The sequence below is a fragment of the Miscanthus floridulus genome, chromosome 3, assembly GCF_019320115.1.
Source record: "Miscanthus floridulus cultivar M001 chromosome 3, ASM1932011v1, whole genome shotgun sequence".
Classification (NCBI taxonomy): Eukaryota; Viridiplantae; Streptophyta; class Magnoliopsida; order Poales; family Poaceae; genus Miscanthus; species Miscanthus floridulus.
The window spans coordinates 94581609-94601203 of record NC_089582.1 but is presented as its reverse complement, the minus strand read 5'-3'; the positions used below and the strand labels follow the sequence as shown (position 1 = coordinate 94601203).

Sequence of the window (19595 nt, the reverse complement as noted above, 5' to 3'; positions counted from 1 at the left end):
GGGAAATCTATTGAAGAGAAGGCATGAGAAGGGTAAACTTACGAAGACGACGTGGCCTGGTTCTGACCACATCAGAGGATGTCTTGGCACCGGGTAGACAAAATCGAGGGTGGCTCCTGCATCATCCCACGAGAGCTCCATTGCCTTCTTGATGCGTTGTGCGATCTCAGAGTTAGGGAGCACCCCCTCAACAAGCTCCGTTCCATCGAGCGACGCCTCGGGCGCCATCACGTATAGCGGGAGCACGCGCGTCATCAACGGCGCCATCCTCCTTATGTGGTAGGCCCCGATGACGCTCGACCCCTTCAAGCCATTCTCCTTGAGGATGTGGACGGCGGTGATGTGGTCCTAGATCTTCTTCTTGCCCTTCTTCGGGATGCCCCACTTCCTCCATGACTCTGGGGCCTCTTCGATCAAGCGCCTGATGAACTCTTGCAGAGGGGTGGCGGCATAGTTCTTGAGGTAGAACCACTGCGAGTGCCACCCCTTGTTGGACGTTGATAGCCTCATCGATGGTACTCGCCGACCCGATTGTTCCGGAGCTGGATGCCGGCACACCCCATCAGCATGTGCAGCTCCTGCCTGCCGCTCTTCTCCCTCTTCTTCTAGAGGGTGACAGCAAAGAAGTACCTCCACAAATTGAAGTGGGGGCTGATCCCCAGGAACCCCTCGCATAGGGCGACGAACGCCGCTATGTGCTGGATCCTGTTGGGACTGAGATGCTGCACTTCAATCTTGTAGTAGTGTAGCAGCCCCCGAAGAAATCTGTGGGTGGGGGTCGCAAACCCATGCTCGTGGAAGTGGGCGAACAACACCACATAACCATCGGGTGATGACAGCATGTCCTCCTCGCTAGGCAGCAGCCATTTCTCGATCGCGGTCCGCGCGTGGAGAAGACCGCGATGGAGAAGGCCCTTCATGCACTGGAAGGTGATGTCAGAGTGGCACCATGGATCCATTGGAGATGGGGGCAGGTGGAGGCGAGCTCGATGGCGGCGGGGATGTAGAGACAGGAAATCTGAGTGATTAGCGGTGGCGGTCATGGCTGTGGAGGCAAGGATGCAAGGTATGGAATCCGGGGGGTGAACCCTTTGGTTTTATAGGGGCGATGGATGCGAGGAAACCAACCGCTTGCCTAGATCTCCATGCCTACCATGATCTGCTGCAACGTCCCACTAAGGGACGTGCGCACGCAATCTCTGTCCTTTCCCTCGGGAAACTCACCGGATGTTTCGCCTCTCTGAACGGGCCATGACTCATCACGAGTAAGGGGAATACAGATCTAAAAGCGCCTCTATGGCCCGACTGGGCCTAGGAGTTCGTAGTTCGACCCATCGACGGGTTCGACAACCGCTCTAGGCACCTTTAGGGTGAGAGGAGGAAAGGGATGGGCCCGCTAGCAGCCAGTACTCGGGCGCACGAGCGTCGCGGCATCCCATCCCACATTCGAGTCTCGGCCGGTTATGATCCATGGTTTTTTTCGAAGAAAGGTACTTAGCCCTTAGGACCGGTCGAACGAACAAGAGAACTATATGGATTGACCGTTGAGAATCTAGGGTCAGTCACCAAACTAACCCAAGCCGGATCCCCGCGAATGGGATGCCGGGGACCATACTCATACTAGCCCATTAATAGCTCACCGGGTGTCATGATTCATCCTTAGAGGAGAATCATGGCATGGCTTGGCCCCTCGAGAAAAAACACTTGAGGGAAGATAATCGCAAAGACTAACCGATCCTCGACCGGGCCCCTACTACGGGAATCACCGCCCTCAGGTCACGCTGTGGGCAACAAAAGAAGGCCGAGGCCTTCAGAGTCCTCCCATTCAGAAAAGCCTCTGAAGGAGTGTTCTACTCCTCCGTAGGCTCGGGGGCTACTGTCGGGGACCAATACTAGGGTACTCAAAGAGGAGCTAATAACTATCAACATTGATTCATCCGAGCAGTCAAGAGCGCGACTATAGCTCCAACCGACCCCTAGGTGCGCAAGCTCTGCCTCGCCTGACACCGAGGCCGTGGGCTCTACCTTGCCCAACCTCTGAGGGTTGGCTCTATGTCGCCTAGGCTCTGGGGGTGGGCTCCACCTCGCCTGACCCTTAGGTTTGCGATCCACCTCGCTTGACCTCTAAGGGAGGGCTCCGCCTCGCCCGACACCGAGGCCACGGGCTCCTCCTCGCCTGACCTCTAAGGGCTGGCTCTGCCTTGCCCGACACCGAGGCTGTGGGCTCCGCCTCGCCCACCACCAAGGCCATGGGCTCCACCTCGCTCGACCTCTGAGGGCTGGCTCTGCCTCGCCTGACCTCTAAGGGCTGGCTCCGCCTTGCCCGACACCGAGGCCGTGGGCTCCACCTCACTCGACCTCTGATGGCTGGCTCCGCCTCACTCGACCTTTGATGGCGGGCTCCACCTCGCCCGACACCGAGGCCACGGGCTCCGCCTCGCCCGACACCGAGGCTGCGGGCTCTGCCTCTTCCGACCTCTAAGGGTTGGCTTCACCTCGCTCGACCTCTGAGGGCGGGCTCCGCCTTGCCTAACACCGAGGCCACGGGCTCCGCCTCGCCCGACCTCTGAGGGCTGGCTCTGCCTCGCCTGGTTTCAGGGGGGACTCCGCCTCGACCGACCCTGAGGCCGGGGGATCCGTCTCGCCCGACGTAGACCCATATCGCCACCAACCACTCCAGGTCCAAGCGAATGGGCCTAGGTCAAAGCTCTAACACCAGGGAGGTGACCGGCACGCCCCAATATAACCCGTGGCCATGACGGGCCATATCTGGGGATTCACATCAGGAATAGCGTCGGGCGTACCGGTGCTGTTTTGCCTAACCCTCGTACGAGGACTGACAGGCGCGTCAGTTCACCACGACGTCCGCCAAGACGGAGTGGAGCACCACGACCGAGAGACGACGCCTGCGCATGGCGCCAGTGACGGACAGGGCCGCGACATGGAGCTGTCCCTGTTGACGTCTACAGGGTCGGCGGGACCCGCGTGAAGGAAAAGAAGGACCCGGCGATCCTAGAGGACTTCTTCTCCTTTTCATTCTCTTCTTTTCCCTCTACTGTAACCCGTGCTTTCTCTTAACCTATAAAAGGGAAAGCAGGACATCATATAAGGGACATCGCAACACATCGCATCAATTCGGACTCAAATCCATCAAACCCCGAACCGACCAGAACACACAAGCACACAACCGGAAAGCGATCGAGCTCTCGTTACCCATTCGCTCCTCTCACCAAAGAATTAGGACATGTCCCTCTCTCGACCGTTTATAACCCCTATTAGGAACTTTCAGTACTAATAACACGAGCAGCAGCAACGAACTAGACGTAGGGATATTCTGTCCGAAACAGTATAAACCTCGTGTCCTCTTAGCACACCATCCGAGCCAGACGCATAATATTAGAAATTTACTAGTCGGTGGCCACTCGAAACACCGACAAGGTTATAATTAAAATTATGATAAATACCCACAAAACATTACACACAAATATATTGAAAAATCATCATTTATCGCCAACCTTTCGTTGACAAAAGGACATCATTAAAAAATTTGTATTCTGACCTCTATATAAGTATGTACTTAATCATCCTTTATTACAAGTCCGTCCTTCAATTGATAACAAAGCTCTTAAAGAGCAAACAGAGTAATAAGAAAAAAAAACATTCATGCACCAAACTAACAGCTAAGTTTATTAGAATTGTCGATTGGATAGATGAATGTCTCAATCGTCCATAACCCTCTCGTATAAATAGAGAAAAATGTAGTCTTATCCAATAAAAAACTTATTCTACACGCAAGAAAAAAAAACGAAACCGGTCTAGGCCGGTTACACAACCCCACACGGAGAATCAGCCAAAACCGCCCTGGGCAGACCATGCACAAGCATAACTTTTGCCTAAACCGGTCTAGACCGGTTTCTCAATACTGTCAGGGTTTATAGAGTTTACCAAAATTTGTCTATTTAAATGTAACTCGATTTGAATTTAATCCTTTTATGTTTGATGCTTCTTTCCAGTCCAACACACCTTATCATTTTTCTGAGTGTCAACAAATTCGTTCGAAAGTAATCAAACTGGCCGTCCTTGGTTCGAAGTATCAAACTATCCAAGTCGTTCGTGAGTCTCGAGCAGGAGCAGTGACTCCTAGAACACGCTGACACCTTACCGGTCACCACCGGCCGAACCCAACCGCAAAAGTTGGCACCGCGGCACCGCCCGCGACCGCGAGAACGCAACCGCCGGCGCCGCGACCCTCCCTGCCTCCGGCCTTCGGCCGCCTCGCCAGCGACGACGACGGACGGCCGCGTCACATGACAAGACACAACATATCAAAGTCGCTCGCCGTCCTCCTCCGCGCCCGCATGCAGCCCAACCCCATCTCCTCCCCACCGCCGCCGCCGCCGCCGCAGCCGACCCCTCTTCCGCCGCCCACGGACCCCGATCCCGCCGCCCCGCCCGTGGCTCTCGTCCGCCACTGGCTCCACGCGTCTGCCTCCGCCGCCTCCCCGCCCCCCGCGGCCCTCGACGGCTTCTCCGATGGGTACCGCTCCCTCGACCTTGTCGGGCGCCGCGAGGTCCTCCGTTCCCTCGCCATCGACTACGACGTGCCCCGCGCGCGTGTCCGGGACCTCATGAGACAGTACATGAGCGTCGCCTCCGCCGAGCCGTCAGGAGGGGATGACGTGGAGGCGGAGGGGAAGGAGGGCGCCGCGTCGGCGCTGTACCGGATGGAGCGGGGGCTCCGGGATGCACTCCGGCCCCGGTACGCCGGGTTCCTCGAGGCCATGAACGCGCAGCCAGGCGGGCTCAGGCTCCTCGCCGTGCTCCGCGCCGATCTCCTCGCCATGCTGGGGTGAGATTGATTGCAATTAACACTACCATTGCCATACTTTGTTATTTTTCATTAGGAAAAAGTCTACTTAACCCCCCACCCATCATACTTGGTCTACTTCACCCCCACTATGAAACTGTCTACCCCTAAACTATCTAAAACCGTCTGTTTACCCTGGGTGTAGCAAACTTGCTGTTACTGTAGCAAAACCGCCGCTGAAAAACCGCCCAGGGGGTAAAACAGACGGTTTCATAGTTGGGGGTGAAGTAGACCAAGTATGATAGTTGGGGGCTAAATAGATTTTTTCCTTTTTCATTACGAGAAACTTGGGGATTTATGGTGCCTGGGACCCTGGCTGATCCCAATTTTACAATGCAGGGAGGAGAACGCTCCAGCGCTGCGGGCTCTGGACTCGTACTTGAAGGAGAAGCTAGTGACTTGGCTTAGAACTGCGGCACTGACGCTCCACCAGATTACCTGGGATGATCCTGCCTCCTTGCTAGAGAAGATTGTGGCATATGAAGTTTGTGGCCGGCTCCCTGTTCATTTGGTTTGGTGCAGCATGAATTGTTACTACGGTGTTTCAACTGATGGTTTTGAGTTCAATTATTTAGGCCGTGCATCCAATCAGGAATCTGATGGACTTGAAGAGAAGATTGGGCATTGGCCGCCGATGCTTTGGGTACTTCCATCCAGCAATACCAGGTAGGATTGAGGTCCCATTGGCACGGCTGCATACGATTCTTGCTCTTTGCTACTTTACATGGTCCTTCGAGAAGCTGGTGAAGCCAAAAATAGTGGCTTCACCGTCTCCTAGCTCATTTTGATAAGTAAGAGACATAAAAATGTTTGTTTGCTAGTTGTGGCTTTCTGCATTTCTAGAGTATTGCTGCCTACTGTTACTAGTGATGCTACAAATGAATATAGTCTTCTAAGTAACTCTGCAAATGTGCCTAACCTGATGCAGATATCTAGTTGTATAGTTTCACCTTATCCTACCATGTATCAATTTTCCATAACGGCGGAATTAGTGTATGACTGCACGTTTGCATCTATCCTAGCATGTATTATTTTTGCTGCAGTTGACGTTCTATGAGTGCTCTCACTATCTTTTTTTAACACTAGGGGAGCCCCTGATTTTCATTGAAGTTGCTTTACTCAAAGATATGGCCGCATCTATACAGGTTATTTAAAGTTTGTCATATCGATTAAATGGGTATCCTATTCCTCCGCTGCACCTTATGCTCTTCCTTTATCATGTAGGAGGTCTTGTGGGATGACCCCCCGACTCCTGAATCTGAAGCCAGCTGTGCACTATTTTACTCAATATCGTCAACCCAGGTAATCAAAATTGGTAAACATAATTCACAAATATAGTTCTATTATTATAGGCACTAGCTTGACCAACAAACTGGTGCCTCGAACTAATCGTCTATTAATGTTGCCAGCCTGGTTTATCAGGTATTAATCTAGGGAAGTTTCTTCTCAAGCGTGTGATTGACATGTTGAGAAGAGATATGCCATCAGTACAGGTACCACTTATAATATCCAATATTAATCATCACTGTTAAACATACGCCATTTTTATTTCCATTTTGTTCTAAACCACTCGAATGCAATAGCCTTGTGCTTCTGAGTGTCAATTAATTGTTTCGCTTAAAAGCGTAATACTTACTGGTTCCCTCAAAATTAGTTAAGGCATTGATAGTAACATTACAGAGTAATTTTATCAGGCTCATGAAGCTCATGTTAAGACATTGGCTGTGTTTCTTAATACCTTAAATGCTATATACTTCTTTTTTGGTATTTCATGCAGATTTTTGCAACACTTAGCCCAATCCCTGGTTTCATGCAATGGCTTCTTGCTAAGCTGGCCTCCCAAATAAAATTATCAGAGGCAGAGTCACAGGAGGGGAATTCACTAGGAGCTTGTTCTACTTTCAAAGAATCCATCCTTCTTCCTGACGAAGAGAGAATGATTCATGATGCCATGTATGTTAATTCTGAGACAATGTCTGAAATTGAGTTTCATCTGTAGCCAGGACTATTCTTGTCTTATACTTCTACTGTTCTAAGTTCCTTTCCCTTTTGGAAGTTAGTAGTACCTAGTAACTCCACATATTTCCGTTTTCTGGGAATTCAGATGTTCTAAACTTTATAAACATGCATCTGTTCTGCAATTTATCAACTCCTTTCATGTTTGTTGTGAATATATTTCTATCCAACAAAGCAATAGGGTAAAAAACTTTAGAAGTTCACTATTGATCTTTGATCAGCTGTGTTGTTATTGTTGCTGCAGCGAAAAAGCTGATGGAAAGCAAGGGATTGAACTATTGCAAGATATACTGAAATCAAGACAGTGGGTAAAGTCTGGCAAATTATCTTCTGCATTAAAACCGCCTCTTATGCGTTTATGTGCAAGGTATGCAAAAACATTATTTCCACCGTATGTGCACATTAGAAAACGCGAATTAGTTGCAATAATGCAATCGTTGATAGTTTTGTGCTAATGCCTATTATGTCTAGGTATCTTGCCAGAGAGAAGAAGCGAGGAAAAGCTCTAGATGCTGTTGCAAATTTTCACTTGCAAAATGGAGCAGTAAGCTACTATCACAAATTCAGTTTGAAATGGTGCTGCTGAGGAACAGATGTCATTTTTCCATGTTTGGAAAACAAAATTTATATTTGGTTAACCTATACCCGAAAAAAAATATTTTTAATAACTTTGTAAAACAATGTTGGAGTACCTTCTTTACTATGTAAGCGTTATATGCTATTTTTTTATGCGTAAACTTTGGGTCTAATCAAATCAGATAACAGCACTTGGTATTTTGGTAGATGATTGAGAGAATAAACTGGATGGCCGACCAATCAGAGAAGGGCATTCAACAAAGTGGAGGTATCATGGTCAATTATCTTTACAGGTATGCTTCTATTGATGTACTAGTGATCTGAATACCTTTGGATGGGTTTCATCATTTCATGGGCAATGTGTTATAACTATGATAACAGGTTAGAGAACATAGAAGAGTATGCACTATCATATTCGAGTACAGGGCTCATCCACTCTTCACCGAGCCTGTCTGAGTATCTTGAGGTTAGTAATATTGGCTTGTGCTTTACACCGATATATTTTGACTGAACTGCCCCATTTGTTACTGCTATTTTTGTCATCCTGCTTTTGTATCACATTGAGAATTCTGTAGCAGCTGAAGGATTTATGAGACAAAACATTTCTGGAACGGACTTTGCTTCCTGAGGTGTTTTATCTGTCATTGGATACTTTGAACCAAGATGATTTACATTGATAGGATATTGCAGCTCTTCCCCTGTTCATTGTGAACATGAGGCTTCATAAAATACTACTGTAAAAGTAGGTCCTATTAGCTTCTGGCATATGTTTCTGAGTTGGTCTGCGCGTAGTTTGTAAAAGGGTGACAAATTGAGGGCTCTAAGACTGTCTCCAACAACCGTTACCCAAAATACAAGACCCATTTAACGTTTAGGTAGCGCTATAGACAAATAGTTTAGTACCTATTTTTTGTCTTCTCCAACAAGAAGATCCAAAAATGAACCTTTCTACAAATGAGTATACAGGAGAGAGGGCACTCAAATTTGGGTTATACCTCTTCTAACACTCAAAATTGGTCTTCCATATAGGTATTCTGTTGGAGGCTATATGTATTCTGTTGGAGATATATTTTAGGTTTGGGTCTCCTGATGCATCTCCTGTTGGAGACAGCCTAACTCAGTCTTTATGATTTCGTTTTCCGTCTGGAACTTGTAGCTGAAAAATACTGTCGTCCTCTTTGGATGCACTCGTATTCACGTCAATTCATGTGCGTTGGATTGGATTGTGTTAAAAATTAGTTAATTTTCTTATCCTAATCTATTACAATACATGTGGATTGAGAAAGATTCGACTGTATTCAAACAAAACCTGCACATATGTGTATAGCATGCATGCGAACATGTGTGTAGCCAGTTCTGTTGGCACTCTTCCATTGTTTCAGACTCGTGCCTGCACCACGGTATTTGAGAAGAGCCTCAGCGTTATGCGTCCAGCTATCGTCCGTAGTCCCGCGTGGCTATTGTCGTACCATGAGCCAGCGGCCGCGGCCGCGGCACGAGCGCGACTTCAGGAGCCGAAAGCCTCCAAAGCACTCGTCGCTCCTCGGCGCGGCTACAAGTCAACCCTGGGACCGCCGCTCAGCCGCCTCTGCAGAGAATTGCTTGTGAGACATTCAAAAAAAAAAAAGATCGAGCTAATAGAAAAGTTTAGTGGTCTTCAGCGTTGCTGTTTTTTTTTTTTTTTGTTGTTGTCCTTTATACCACTGCCGTCAAATTAGGCTATAACGACGTTAAACTGTAGATGTAAAAAGTCAAAAATACTCTTAAGTGTAAATATATCATTATTTTTTTGAGCATCTTAACGACTTCAAATGGAAAAACTCAAAACTAGAAAATTGTAGATCTCGTCGAGATCTATAATTTTTATATAAAAATATCTTCTTTTAATACCGTATAAAAGATACAATTTTTTTAAGATATATTAATTATATTAAATTTTTTTTTGTGGAATTAAATGAAGATATTTTTTTATGAAAATTATAGATCTCAATGAGATTTACAATTTTCTAGTTTTGAGTTTTTTCATTTGAAGTCGTTAAGTTTATTTGAAGTCGTTAAGATGCTAAAATAAATTAATGATATATTTAGATTTAAGGATATTTTTGACTTTTCGTGCCTTCGATTTCACACCGTTAACGAAGATACCTGAACTTCTCCGGCGGCTCACGGGTGGCTCGCGATGAATTCCCCAAAAGTCCAAACACCTCCGTTCCTCCACCTTCCAATTTTCTCCGGCGGCTCACGGGTGGCTCGCGATGAATTCCCCAAAAGTCCAAACACCTCCGTTCCTCCACCTTCCAATTCCAAGCGCCGCCTTCGCCTCCCGGTCCGGCCCTACCCCTCCCGATGCCGACGGACTCCGCGCCGCCGAGCGCAGCAGCGTCACTGTCCGAAGACGACCGCCTGCTCGTCGCCCACTGCGCCGCGCTCACCTTCCCCTCCAGCTCCCCCACCACCACCGCCGCCGCCGCCGCCTCCTCCCCCTCCGCCTCCTTCCAGGTGCACCATGCGTCCCACCCCTACCCCTGCGCCGCCTTCGCCTTCCCGCCCTCCTGGTCCGCCGCCGACTGGATGGGAGGCGACGGCGGCCGCCCGCCGTTCGGGGACGCCGAGGTGGACCCGGCCCTGTTCCCGTCACTCCGCGCTGTCGGGAGCGGCATCCCCGCGCGCACCAACGCCGCCTTCCTCGCGGCCTTCCGCCGGCTGCTCGACGGATCGACGCTCCAGTCCGAGGTAGCTAGCTTGATATACCCTTTTTGAATTTTTGTGCCCCAATATTGTTGTTGCTAATGGAAATGATATTACTAGTAGTACAATTATATTGAGACTAAGAGCTGGAGATGAGATTATATTGATAGTTTGGAAGCTTGTTTCCTTCCAAAATACTTATGAAGTATACATTGTTTAAAGTTTTGAGCTCAAGGTGTGTTAAGTCTTGTTTCTGCTGTATTGAAATACTCCCTCGGACCCTCGGTCTAGTAATGTAAGGCATGTTTTAGAATGAGAAACTCATCAAAAGTAGATTCCTCAGTGACCATATTGTCAATTGCTACAAAATTAACATGTCTTAAAAGTATTTTGAATATTAATCTGCTGACACAATTTTCGTACATGCAACATGAATGTAGTTTAACTTTGTCTGTTCATGTATATATTGGTTGATATTGAGCTACTCAGTAGTATGAGATTGGAGATACAGCTATACTTGTGTTTTTTCTTTGCTCTAGTGGATGCCACCAAGAGCATCTTTTCTGGCTGGTCTTTGACATGATGTTTCTTTGGCAAAATTTTGATTTACCTATTTTTGTTAGAAAAGGAAGCAAAACATTTTCGCTCACACTACATAACCCAGATCTCTTGTCAGGGGCAGGATAGCAGAAACCATAAATAAAGTCACACAGTTCCAAATAAAGTAGCCAGTCTGAGTGAAACAACAACAACAAAGCAAGTCCCAAACAAGTTGGGGTAGGCTAGAGTTGAAACCCAGCAGAAGCAATCAAGATTCAGGCACATGAATAGCTATTTTCCAAGCACTCCTATCTAAGGCTAAGTCTTTGGGTATATTCCATCCTTTCAAGTCTCCTTTTATTGCCTCTACCCAAGTCAACTTCGGTCTTCCTCTGCCTCTCTTCACGTTACTATCCTGGCTTAGGATTCCACTACACATCGGTGCCTCTGGAGGTCTCCGTTGGACATGTCCAAACCATCTCAACTGGTGTTGAAAAGCTTTTCTTCAATTGGTGCTACCCCTAATCTATCACGTATATCATCGTTCCGAACTCGATCCCTTCTTGTATGACCACAAATCCAACGCAACATACACATTTCTGCGACACTTATTTGTTGAACATGTCGTCTTTTCATAGACCAACATTCTGCACCATACAACATAGCAGGTCTAATCGCCGTCCTATAAAACTTGCCTTTTAGCTTTTGTGGTATCCTTTTGTCTGAGTGAAACATAGTTATATAATTACATCTCATAAAAGGGTGGTGCAGCAGGTTTGCATCTAGGCTTAGACTGCAAAATAGCCATGTAGGTAGACAATGTAAATATTTTAGCAAATATTCAATTTATCTGTGCTTTCTGTTATTTTTGTTTCACTTGAGCTTATAAAAACATGGAAGGGGAGGTGATGAGATTCCAGGAATTAGTAAAATTCAGACAGGTAAGTTCCATAGCATATTCGTAGCATTGCCACTTCGATGCTCCAGCTCCACCCATCCAGTTGCTTAGTGTTATCATGTGCTGTTTTCATGATCAACAATATTTGCATTATTTCACAAACACAAAAGAGGGGAAAAAAGTAACGATTTCTGTTCCTTCCTCCTTTCTTATGGGTGATCACCATGGGCCTTTTCACAGTCTTGGTTGCACGGGGTACTATTTCTATATCATGATGATTGATGTTTTATTAAAAATGGTAGTCTTGAAATGATAAATTAGATTTGGATTTGTGTTTTCAGCGAAGGGAACATAAAGTAAAATTATTTCCCCACAAATACAGGTATCAAGAGCTGTGGCGGAGGAGAAACGTGTAGTATTCACAGGCCATTCATCAGGAGGTTCAATAGCCACCCTTGCTGCTATATGGTTTCTTGAGAAGTGCACCAGACGAGGAAGTGTTAATCAAGCACACCCATTTTGTGTGACCTTTGGGGCTCCTCTTATTGGAGACAATATCTTCAACCATGCTGTTAAAAGAGAGGGCTGGTCACAGTGTATTTTGCATTTCCTTCTTCCACTGGACATTGTCCCACGCATACCACTGACTCCGCTTGCGTCCTTCAGAGAAGAAATTCAAGCTGTTCTGGATTGGTTCTCTCCTCAGACGCCAAACAACTCCCCTGCTGGGAGGTCTCTTGTCATACCTGGATATTATGAAACTTTATTGAGAAGCACACTATCTATTGCCAGCTATGAAGCCTGTTCTTTCATGGGATGTACCAGCTCCATCCTGGGGACATTGACTTCCTTCATTGACCTCTCCCCTTACAGACCCTGTGGGACTTATCATTTCTTGACAAGCAGTGAGCAATTGATTGTTCTCACAAATTCAGATGCTGTACTGCAGTTGTTATTTTACTGCCTTCAGTTGGATCCCCAACAACAACTGCTTGATGCTGCTGCTAGAAGCTTAAGTGCTCACTGGCAGTATGAACCAATTAAAGAGTGCATGCAGGATATAATCTGTGTGGATTACCTGGGAACAATCTCATCAACTGTTCCTGGTAGGCAGACAGACAGAGTGGCCATTGGAAGCATTGAATTGGTAAGCAACTAGCACCGCCCCCCCCCCCCCCCCCCCCCCCCCACCCCGTCCTCCTCCTTTATGTGCCATGTACATATGTTCATTATAAGTAGTTTGCATTTCCTTCACGATAGTGATCATGTGTTCGTCACCGTGAAGTCACTCTTGATAGTTGCAAATCACTAAAGTTGTCATTGACCATCTGCTGTAGTTCAGTCTAACACGAGCATTTTCTATCCTATCTTAGATTGTAATTGACTATAAACTTTATTTTCATATTTTTCTTCGTGTTCAAAGCATTTTCTAACCAACATGCATTCTTCTAATGTAGAAAAGAAAACTTCCTTCTTCTTTTTTTATCGCAGAGCAGGGAAGCTATACTGCACCTTTCTGCAGCTGCGCAATGGGAGAAGCAAAGACAGAGAAACCAAACAAAAATAGATGAAAGCTGCCAAAAGATTCAGGAAGCCCTCGGGTCCCTAAACAAGTACAAAAGATCAAGGGAACTCCGTGGTGTTAGCTACTACGATTCCTTCAAGCTCCAACGTGAGGTGCATGACTTCGATGCAAACGTGCGGAGGCTGGAGCTAGCTGGCCTCTGGGACGAGATAGTGGAGATGTTGCGGAGGCGTGAACTGCCGGACGGCTTCGAGGCTCGTGAGGAGTGGGTGAGCCTGGGGACCTTGTTCCGTCGCCTGGTCGAGCCGCTGGACATCGCCAACTACTACCGGCACTCCAAGAATGAGGACACCGGCTCCTACCTCTCCAAGGGGCGTCCGAGGCGGTACAAGTACACGCAAAAGTGGCATGAGCAGCTGCAGCGCGCACCCGTTGGGTCCAGCCTCGAGTCCTGCTTCTGGGCGGTGGTCGAGGAGCTCCAGGCCGAGATGGCTGACGGCAGGGCGTTCGAGGACCTGAGAGACCGGGTGGTTAAACTTGAGAACGATGCACATGGCTGGTATAACTCTGGAAGTTTGGGCAAGGACGTGTTTCTGGGGAGCTCGTCTTTCGTGGCGTGGTGGAGGACGCTCCCGGAGCAGCATAGGTCGGCGTCAAGCATTGCGAAACTTGTATCTCTGTAACGGATTTTGGCTGAGGAACTTGCGGTTCCAGATCTTCTGGGAACAGCTGCAAATGTAGTATATTGTATGGCTGATGAGCTCTTTGTAAATACGCTGCTCTGTATGTATTCCCACAATAAGAAGATTAACTGTCTTTTGAAAGAAGAAGAAGATTAATTAACATAGTCTTATTGATGGAATATGATCTGAATTCTAACGTGAGTCTTACGGAAACGCCTGGAGGGCCCATGGTTCGGGTTATATATTTAGTGGATTTGTTTTTGTATTTGACTGCAGCGTCCTAGAAATACATCTTGTAAGCCGCAACTCTCCTCGTATAGTGAAGATCACCGGTTGGCGACCATGGTTTTTTTCCACAAGAGTTTTCCACGTAAAGATCTCTGTCTCGTGTTTGATCTATATTTGCATTATACTGTATTTGCTAACAAGGGATATCAGATCCAATTAGGGTTTAATTCCCTGTTCATCAACCACCACCGTCGTTGGGCGGAGGCAGGTATTTGGCGAGGCTTGGCAGCCGCCATACCTAAAACTGTTAGATTGATCTCCAACCTAACTGGACTAAACGACCCAGTTGGGTCTTTGATTTGCGCCCTGATCGGGGGCGCCCAGCCCACCATGACTGGAGGGCCCCTGTCACCCTGCGCTATATAAAGAGGTGGGGACCGACGGCTCTAATCACGAGGTTGACCTGAGCCGAGCTCCCCACCAACACTCAAACCCTAATCCGATCAAGAGGGGCGTAGCCAGTGACGGGAAGCCACCAGCCGCGCCGCCCCGCTCCGACGACGGCAACTACACCGACGTCTTCCCCGACCATCGCTGTCCGTGCGCAGTCTGCATCGACGAACCTGATGGAGGCCACAGGATCTTCCACCCCTATGGTCTCAAGTTCGGTACCTTTCTCCTTCTCTCTCTGTCTCTCTCTAGACCGTTCTACACGTACTAGGATCTACCGTTTCACCTTTTATACCGAATAGAACAGTCAAAGGCTAGATCTATGATACTATAGTTTCTACATTGGTACCAGAGCCACGGTTTAGGTATAGATTTGGCTTAAGAAAAAGAAATCCAGTGCGGATTTAGAAAGTAGAAAGGGGCTTCGGCCGACAAAGGGTTTAGTTGAACCCTAACTTCGATCCCTTCGGATCTGAGAAAAGAAAAGGGTTCGGATGAACCCTAACCCTAACTGGGTTAAGCAAATCAGAAAAGAAAAAGGGTTCGGATGAACCCTAACCCTAACTGGGTTAAAGAAGAAGCAAGGCTTGTTTTTCATGTCAAATCGAACCCTAAAACCCGAAATCAATTCGGGAAAAGACAAAATGTGCCATCCCTAACCCTAACCCTAACCCTAATCGGGAAATCGGATGAAATCCGAACAAACGAATCAAAACCGCAGGGGTAAGAAGGGGAAGGGGGTGGCTTACCTCGCTGTCGTGCACACCGGCGCACGGGGAAAAGAAAGGGCCAGTCGAGGGTGAACTGCTCGCCAGAACAGGCCACAGGGGCGCCGCGGCCAGGCCGCTCGACGGCGGCGTGCTCACCCGCTGGGGAGCGCGCACGCCGGCGAGGGGGCCGGCGACGGCGCCGGGGCTCACTGCTCCATTCTTTCGCTCGCTCGTTCGCTCGGTGACTGCTGCGGTAGGACTGAGGAAAGAGAGAGAGCGAATGAAAATGGCGCTAGGGTTTGCTCGGGGCACGCCGCGTCTGCCTTTTATCCGAGCGAGATGCGCGCGCAGCCGTCGGATGCAGACGGACGGCCAAGATCGAATGGGCCAAATCGCGGCCCAGGCGGGCGCGTGGGACTTTGCCGGCCCAGGCCCAGGTTGCGGCCTAGGTGCGGCTTGCGCGCGTGCGAAGTAGTGGGCCAAGCCGTTTCTACGGTTTTGGGCCATAACAGAAAAGATTAAGTCCAGTTTTGCATTTTTCTTTTTCTAGAAAATTGGCTCAAAAGAAAATAGTAAAAGTATTTTTTCCTGTGGGTAAAATTCATCAAATTGAATGATTTTCCGCTGCGTATTTAAAGATGTAATTTTCATTATTAAATTTGAACCAACGGGAGAATTTAATTTTGAAAAAAGGGTATGTTTTAATCAATTATAATATTGTTATTATTCTGACCAATGTTGATTAATGGCAATATTATAATGTTTTGTCTTGCATTAATTCTATTTCTGCCCAACGGTGATGTAGAATTAGTGTAGAGAATAATTGTATGTTTTAATTTTAACCAACGTTAGAAATAAGGCATGCAATTGTTATTGTTATTATTTATGTCCTCACAACATTTGAATTGTGTTTTCAGGCGGATACAACTTGATGAGTTGTATCAAAGAGATCCCCACTCTAAAAGGTGATAACTATATTGAGTGGAAGAAAAAGATCGACTTGGCTTTCATCCTCGCTGAGGTGGACTGGGTAGTCACCACACCGTGTCCCACAGAGCCTGTGGCACCGGTGAGGGAGACAAACGAGACTGATGTCGCCTGGGCAACCAAAGAGAGGGACTTTGCATCCCAAAGAATGTCCTATGACCTTGAGCATAGGAAATGGGTCACTGCCAACAAGAAGTGTTTTGCTGTGATAAAGAACACGATTGAGCCTGCAATTGTGGGCTCAATCCCAGAGTGTGACATCGTCACTGAGTATCTATAAAGAATAAAGAGTCAGTTCACTGGCTCTTCAAAGACATATGCTACCCAGTTGATAAAGCAGCTGGTGACAGAGAGAGATGCTCAGATAATGGTGGCATAAGAGAGCACATACTGAGGATGAGCCATTTGGCATCCAAGCTAAAACCAATGGATCTGGCTCTCAAGGATAAGTTCCTTATCCATCTGGTTTTTGCTTCCTTGCCAAAAGAGTTTGACACTTTTATTGTCAACTATAACATATAGCCCGAGAAATGGGACATGGAGAGGCTCATGGCTATGTGTGTGCAAGAAGAGGAGAGAATAAAAGCTGCCAATGGTGGCACTATCAATTATCTGAAAGATAACAAGAAAAAGAATACTAATACCAACTTCTCCTCAAAGTCAAAGGAAAAGGGTCACATGCTGCATCAGCCTCAGCAAAATAAGTTCACAGTGGATGAAGATCAATGTCTTCACTGCAAGAAGACGGGGCATTATAAGAAAGATTGTCCCGATTACCTAAAGATGATTATGGCAAAGAAAGGTGAGAACATTATTACGTTCATAAATGAATCCCTGTATATACAGTATTCGAAATCTACTTGGTGGATTGACTCAGGTGCAACTGCTTATGTTGCTAATTTTTTACAGGGATTCCGTTCGACGAGGACTATGCAAAGAAGCAAAAGACACATTAAAGTCATAAATGGAGTCCAAGCAGAAGTTGAAGCCATTGGCGATCTTTCTCTAGAGCTAGCTGATGGTTTCAAACTCATACTAAGAGATGTTCTTTATGTTCCCTCCCTACAGAGGAATTTGATTAGTGTGTCATGTTTGGACAACGATGGTTATGATTGTCATTTTGGAAATGGCAAATGTAAGATAACATATAATGATGCATGTGTTGGTAATGCTATCTTACAAAATGAGCTTTATTTGTTATCACTATGTGATGATGTGAATGTTGTATGCGATAATGGGAACATTGTGTGCGACAATGTGAATGTATCCTCGTTTGCGGATGTAAACAGAAAATGAAAGAGAGCTCACAATACGTTGTCGAAATTATGGTATTGTCGTTTAGGCCATATTTCGAGGGGGAGAACAGAAAGACTAGTTAAGAATGATATTCTTCCTCCATTAGAGCTCTCAGATTTAGAACAATGCAGAGATTACATAAAAGGAAAGTATGTAAAGAAAATTAAGAAAGATGCCAAACGAAGCACGGAAATTCTACAGATTATTCACACAGACATCTATGGTCCTTTCCCCGTAAAGAGTGTGGATGGTTATGATTTATTCATAACATTCACGGATGATTACTCCCATTATGGCTATATTTATTCAATCAAAGAAAGAACAGAAGCATTTGATAAATTTAAGATATTCAAGGCAGAAGTTGAAAACCAACACAACTTAAAGATTAAGATAGTCAGGTCCGACCATGGAGGGGAGTACTACGGTCGGCATACCCCATATGGCCAAGTTCCTAAACCTTTTTGCAAGGTTTTTACAGGAGAATGGCATAGTTGCCCAGTATTTAACACCGGGCGAACCTCAACAGAATGGAGTAGCTGAAAGACGCAACCATACCCTGATGGATATGGTGTGCAGTATGATAAGCTACTCCACCTTACCATTGAGCCTGTGGATGGAGACGTTAAAACCACCATTCATATTCTCAATAGAGTACCAAGTAAATCGATGCCCAAAACACCATATGAGTTGTGGACAGGAAGAGTACCCTCACTTAACCACTTACGTGTGTGGAGGAGCCCTGCTGAGGCTAAAGTATTTAACCCGAATATTGGGAAGCTAGATCCCAAAACAGTGAGTTGCCATTTCATTGGCTACCTAAAAAAGTCAAAAGGTTTTTGTTTCTACTGTCCAAATAGACATACAAAGTTTATGGAAACGAGACACGCTGTCTTCCTAGAGGATGAAATGATGAGGGAGAGCATTGTAGCTCAAGAAATTGACCTTGAAGAGAAGCGGGTGTATGCACCCACTTCGATGATTCATGAGCCATTTTTCTCACTACCTGTTGTCGCTACACCGACAGTGCAAGACACTATGGTGCCAGCACCTATTGTTATCCCGCCTGTGGCAACAATGAATAATAATGAGGGACCTATTCTTCAGGATCCTATAGAACCTATTGTCACAAATGAGGGGGAGCGCCAACAACCTCAAATAGAAGATGTGCTAAATGTGGAGGCCCCTAGAAGGTCTCAAAGAGTTAGAAAATCAGCTATTCCTGCAGATTATGAAGTGTACAACACTAAGGAATTTCAAATGGAGGATGATCCCACCTCATTTGAAGAAGCCATGAGAAGTAATCATTCATCAAAGTGGCTTGAGACCATGGAAGATGAAATGAAATCAATGAATGCCAATAAAGTTTGGGATTTAGAGATAATTTCTAAAGAAGCCAAAACAGTAGGCTGTAAATGGGTCTACAAGACAAAGCTTGACTCTCAAGGGAATATAAAGAGATATAAAGCCCGACTTGTGACAAAAGGCTTTACGCAAAGAGAAGAGATTGATTACAATGAGACATTTTTCTCTAGTCTCATGTAAGAATTCCTTCAGAATCATAATGGCATTAGTGGCACATTACGATCTAGAATTATATCAGATGGATGTAAAGACAATATTTCTCAACGGAGACTTGGAGGAAAATGTTTACATGGCACAACCGAAAGATTTTGTCATAGAAGGAAAAGAACGAATGGGGTGCCGCCAAAAGAAATCCATTTATGGATTAAAACAAGCTTCAAGACAGTGGTACTTGAAGTTTGATCAGACATAAATAATTTTAGGTTTAAAGAGAATGTAGAGGACAATTGTGTCTATACAAAGTTTAAGAATGAGAAGTCCATCTTCCTTGTCCTGTATGTGGATGATATCATACTTGCTAGTAGTGATGTCAGTCTACTACTGGAGAAAAAGAAGTTTTTGTTCTCAAAGTTTGATATGAAAGATCTTGGTCGAGCTTCGTTCGTTCTAGGGATCAAGATTCATCGAGATAGAAGTAAAGGGGTATTAGGACTGTCACAAAAGGCATACATAGAGAAAATCTTAAAGAAATTCAGTATGCACAAATGTAGTCCCTCACCTACTCCTATAGTCAAGGGCGACAGATATGGGGATTTTCAATGCCCCAGGA

At 46.3% G+C, this 19595-nt stretch overlaps 1 protein-coding gene and 1 long non-coding RNA gene across 3 annotated transcripts; both read left to right on the top strand.

Annotated features, from left to right (window-relative positions):
* The first annotated feature begins 4125 nt into the window (after nt 1-4125).
* Nucleotides 4126-13972, top strand: LOC136541923 (uncharacterized). Of its 2 annotated transcripts, none has more exons than XM_066534110.1 (13): nt 4126-4849; nt 5207-5351; nt 5443-5533; nt 5954-6012; nt 6092-6169; nt 6277-6360; nt 6645-6820; nt 7128-7250; nt 7355-7427; nt 7667-7752; nt 7841-7925; nt 11968-12732; nt 13077-13972. In XM_066534110.1, the coding sequence occupies exons 1-13, from the start codon at nt 4308-4310 to the stop codon at nt 13791-13793; spliced, it is 3024 nt and encodes a 1007-aa protein (XP_066390207.1). In that variant the 5' UTR covers nt 4126-4307; the 3' UTR covers nt 13794-13972. The 2 variants fall into 2 exon arrangements, with proteins under 2 accessions (XP_066390207.1, XP_066390208.1); XM_066534111.1 differs by having other exon boundaries at nt 13082-13297.
* A 622-nt stretch (nt 13973-14594) lies between these two features.
* LOC136546169 (uncharacterized) lies at nt 14595-17126 on the top strand. Its single transcript, XR_010781273.1, has 3 exons — nt 14595-14684; nt 16099-16970; nt 17078-17126. It is a non-coding gene; the product is annotated as an uncharacterized lncRNA (long non-coding RNA).
* Nucleotides 17127-19595: the final 2469 nt, after the last annotated feature.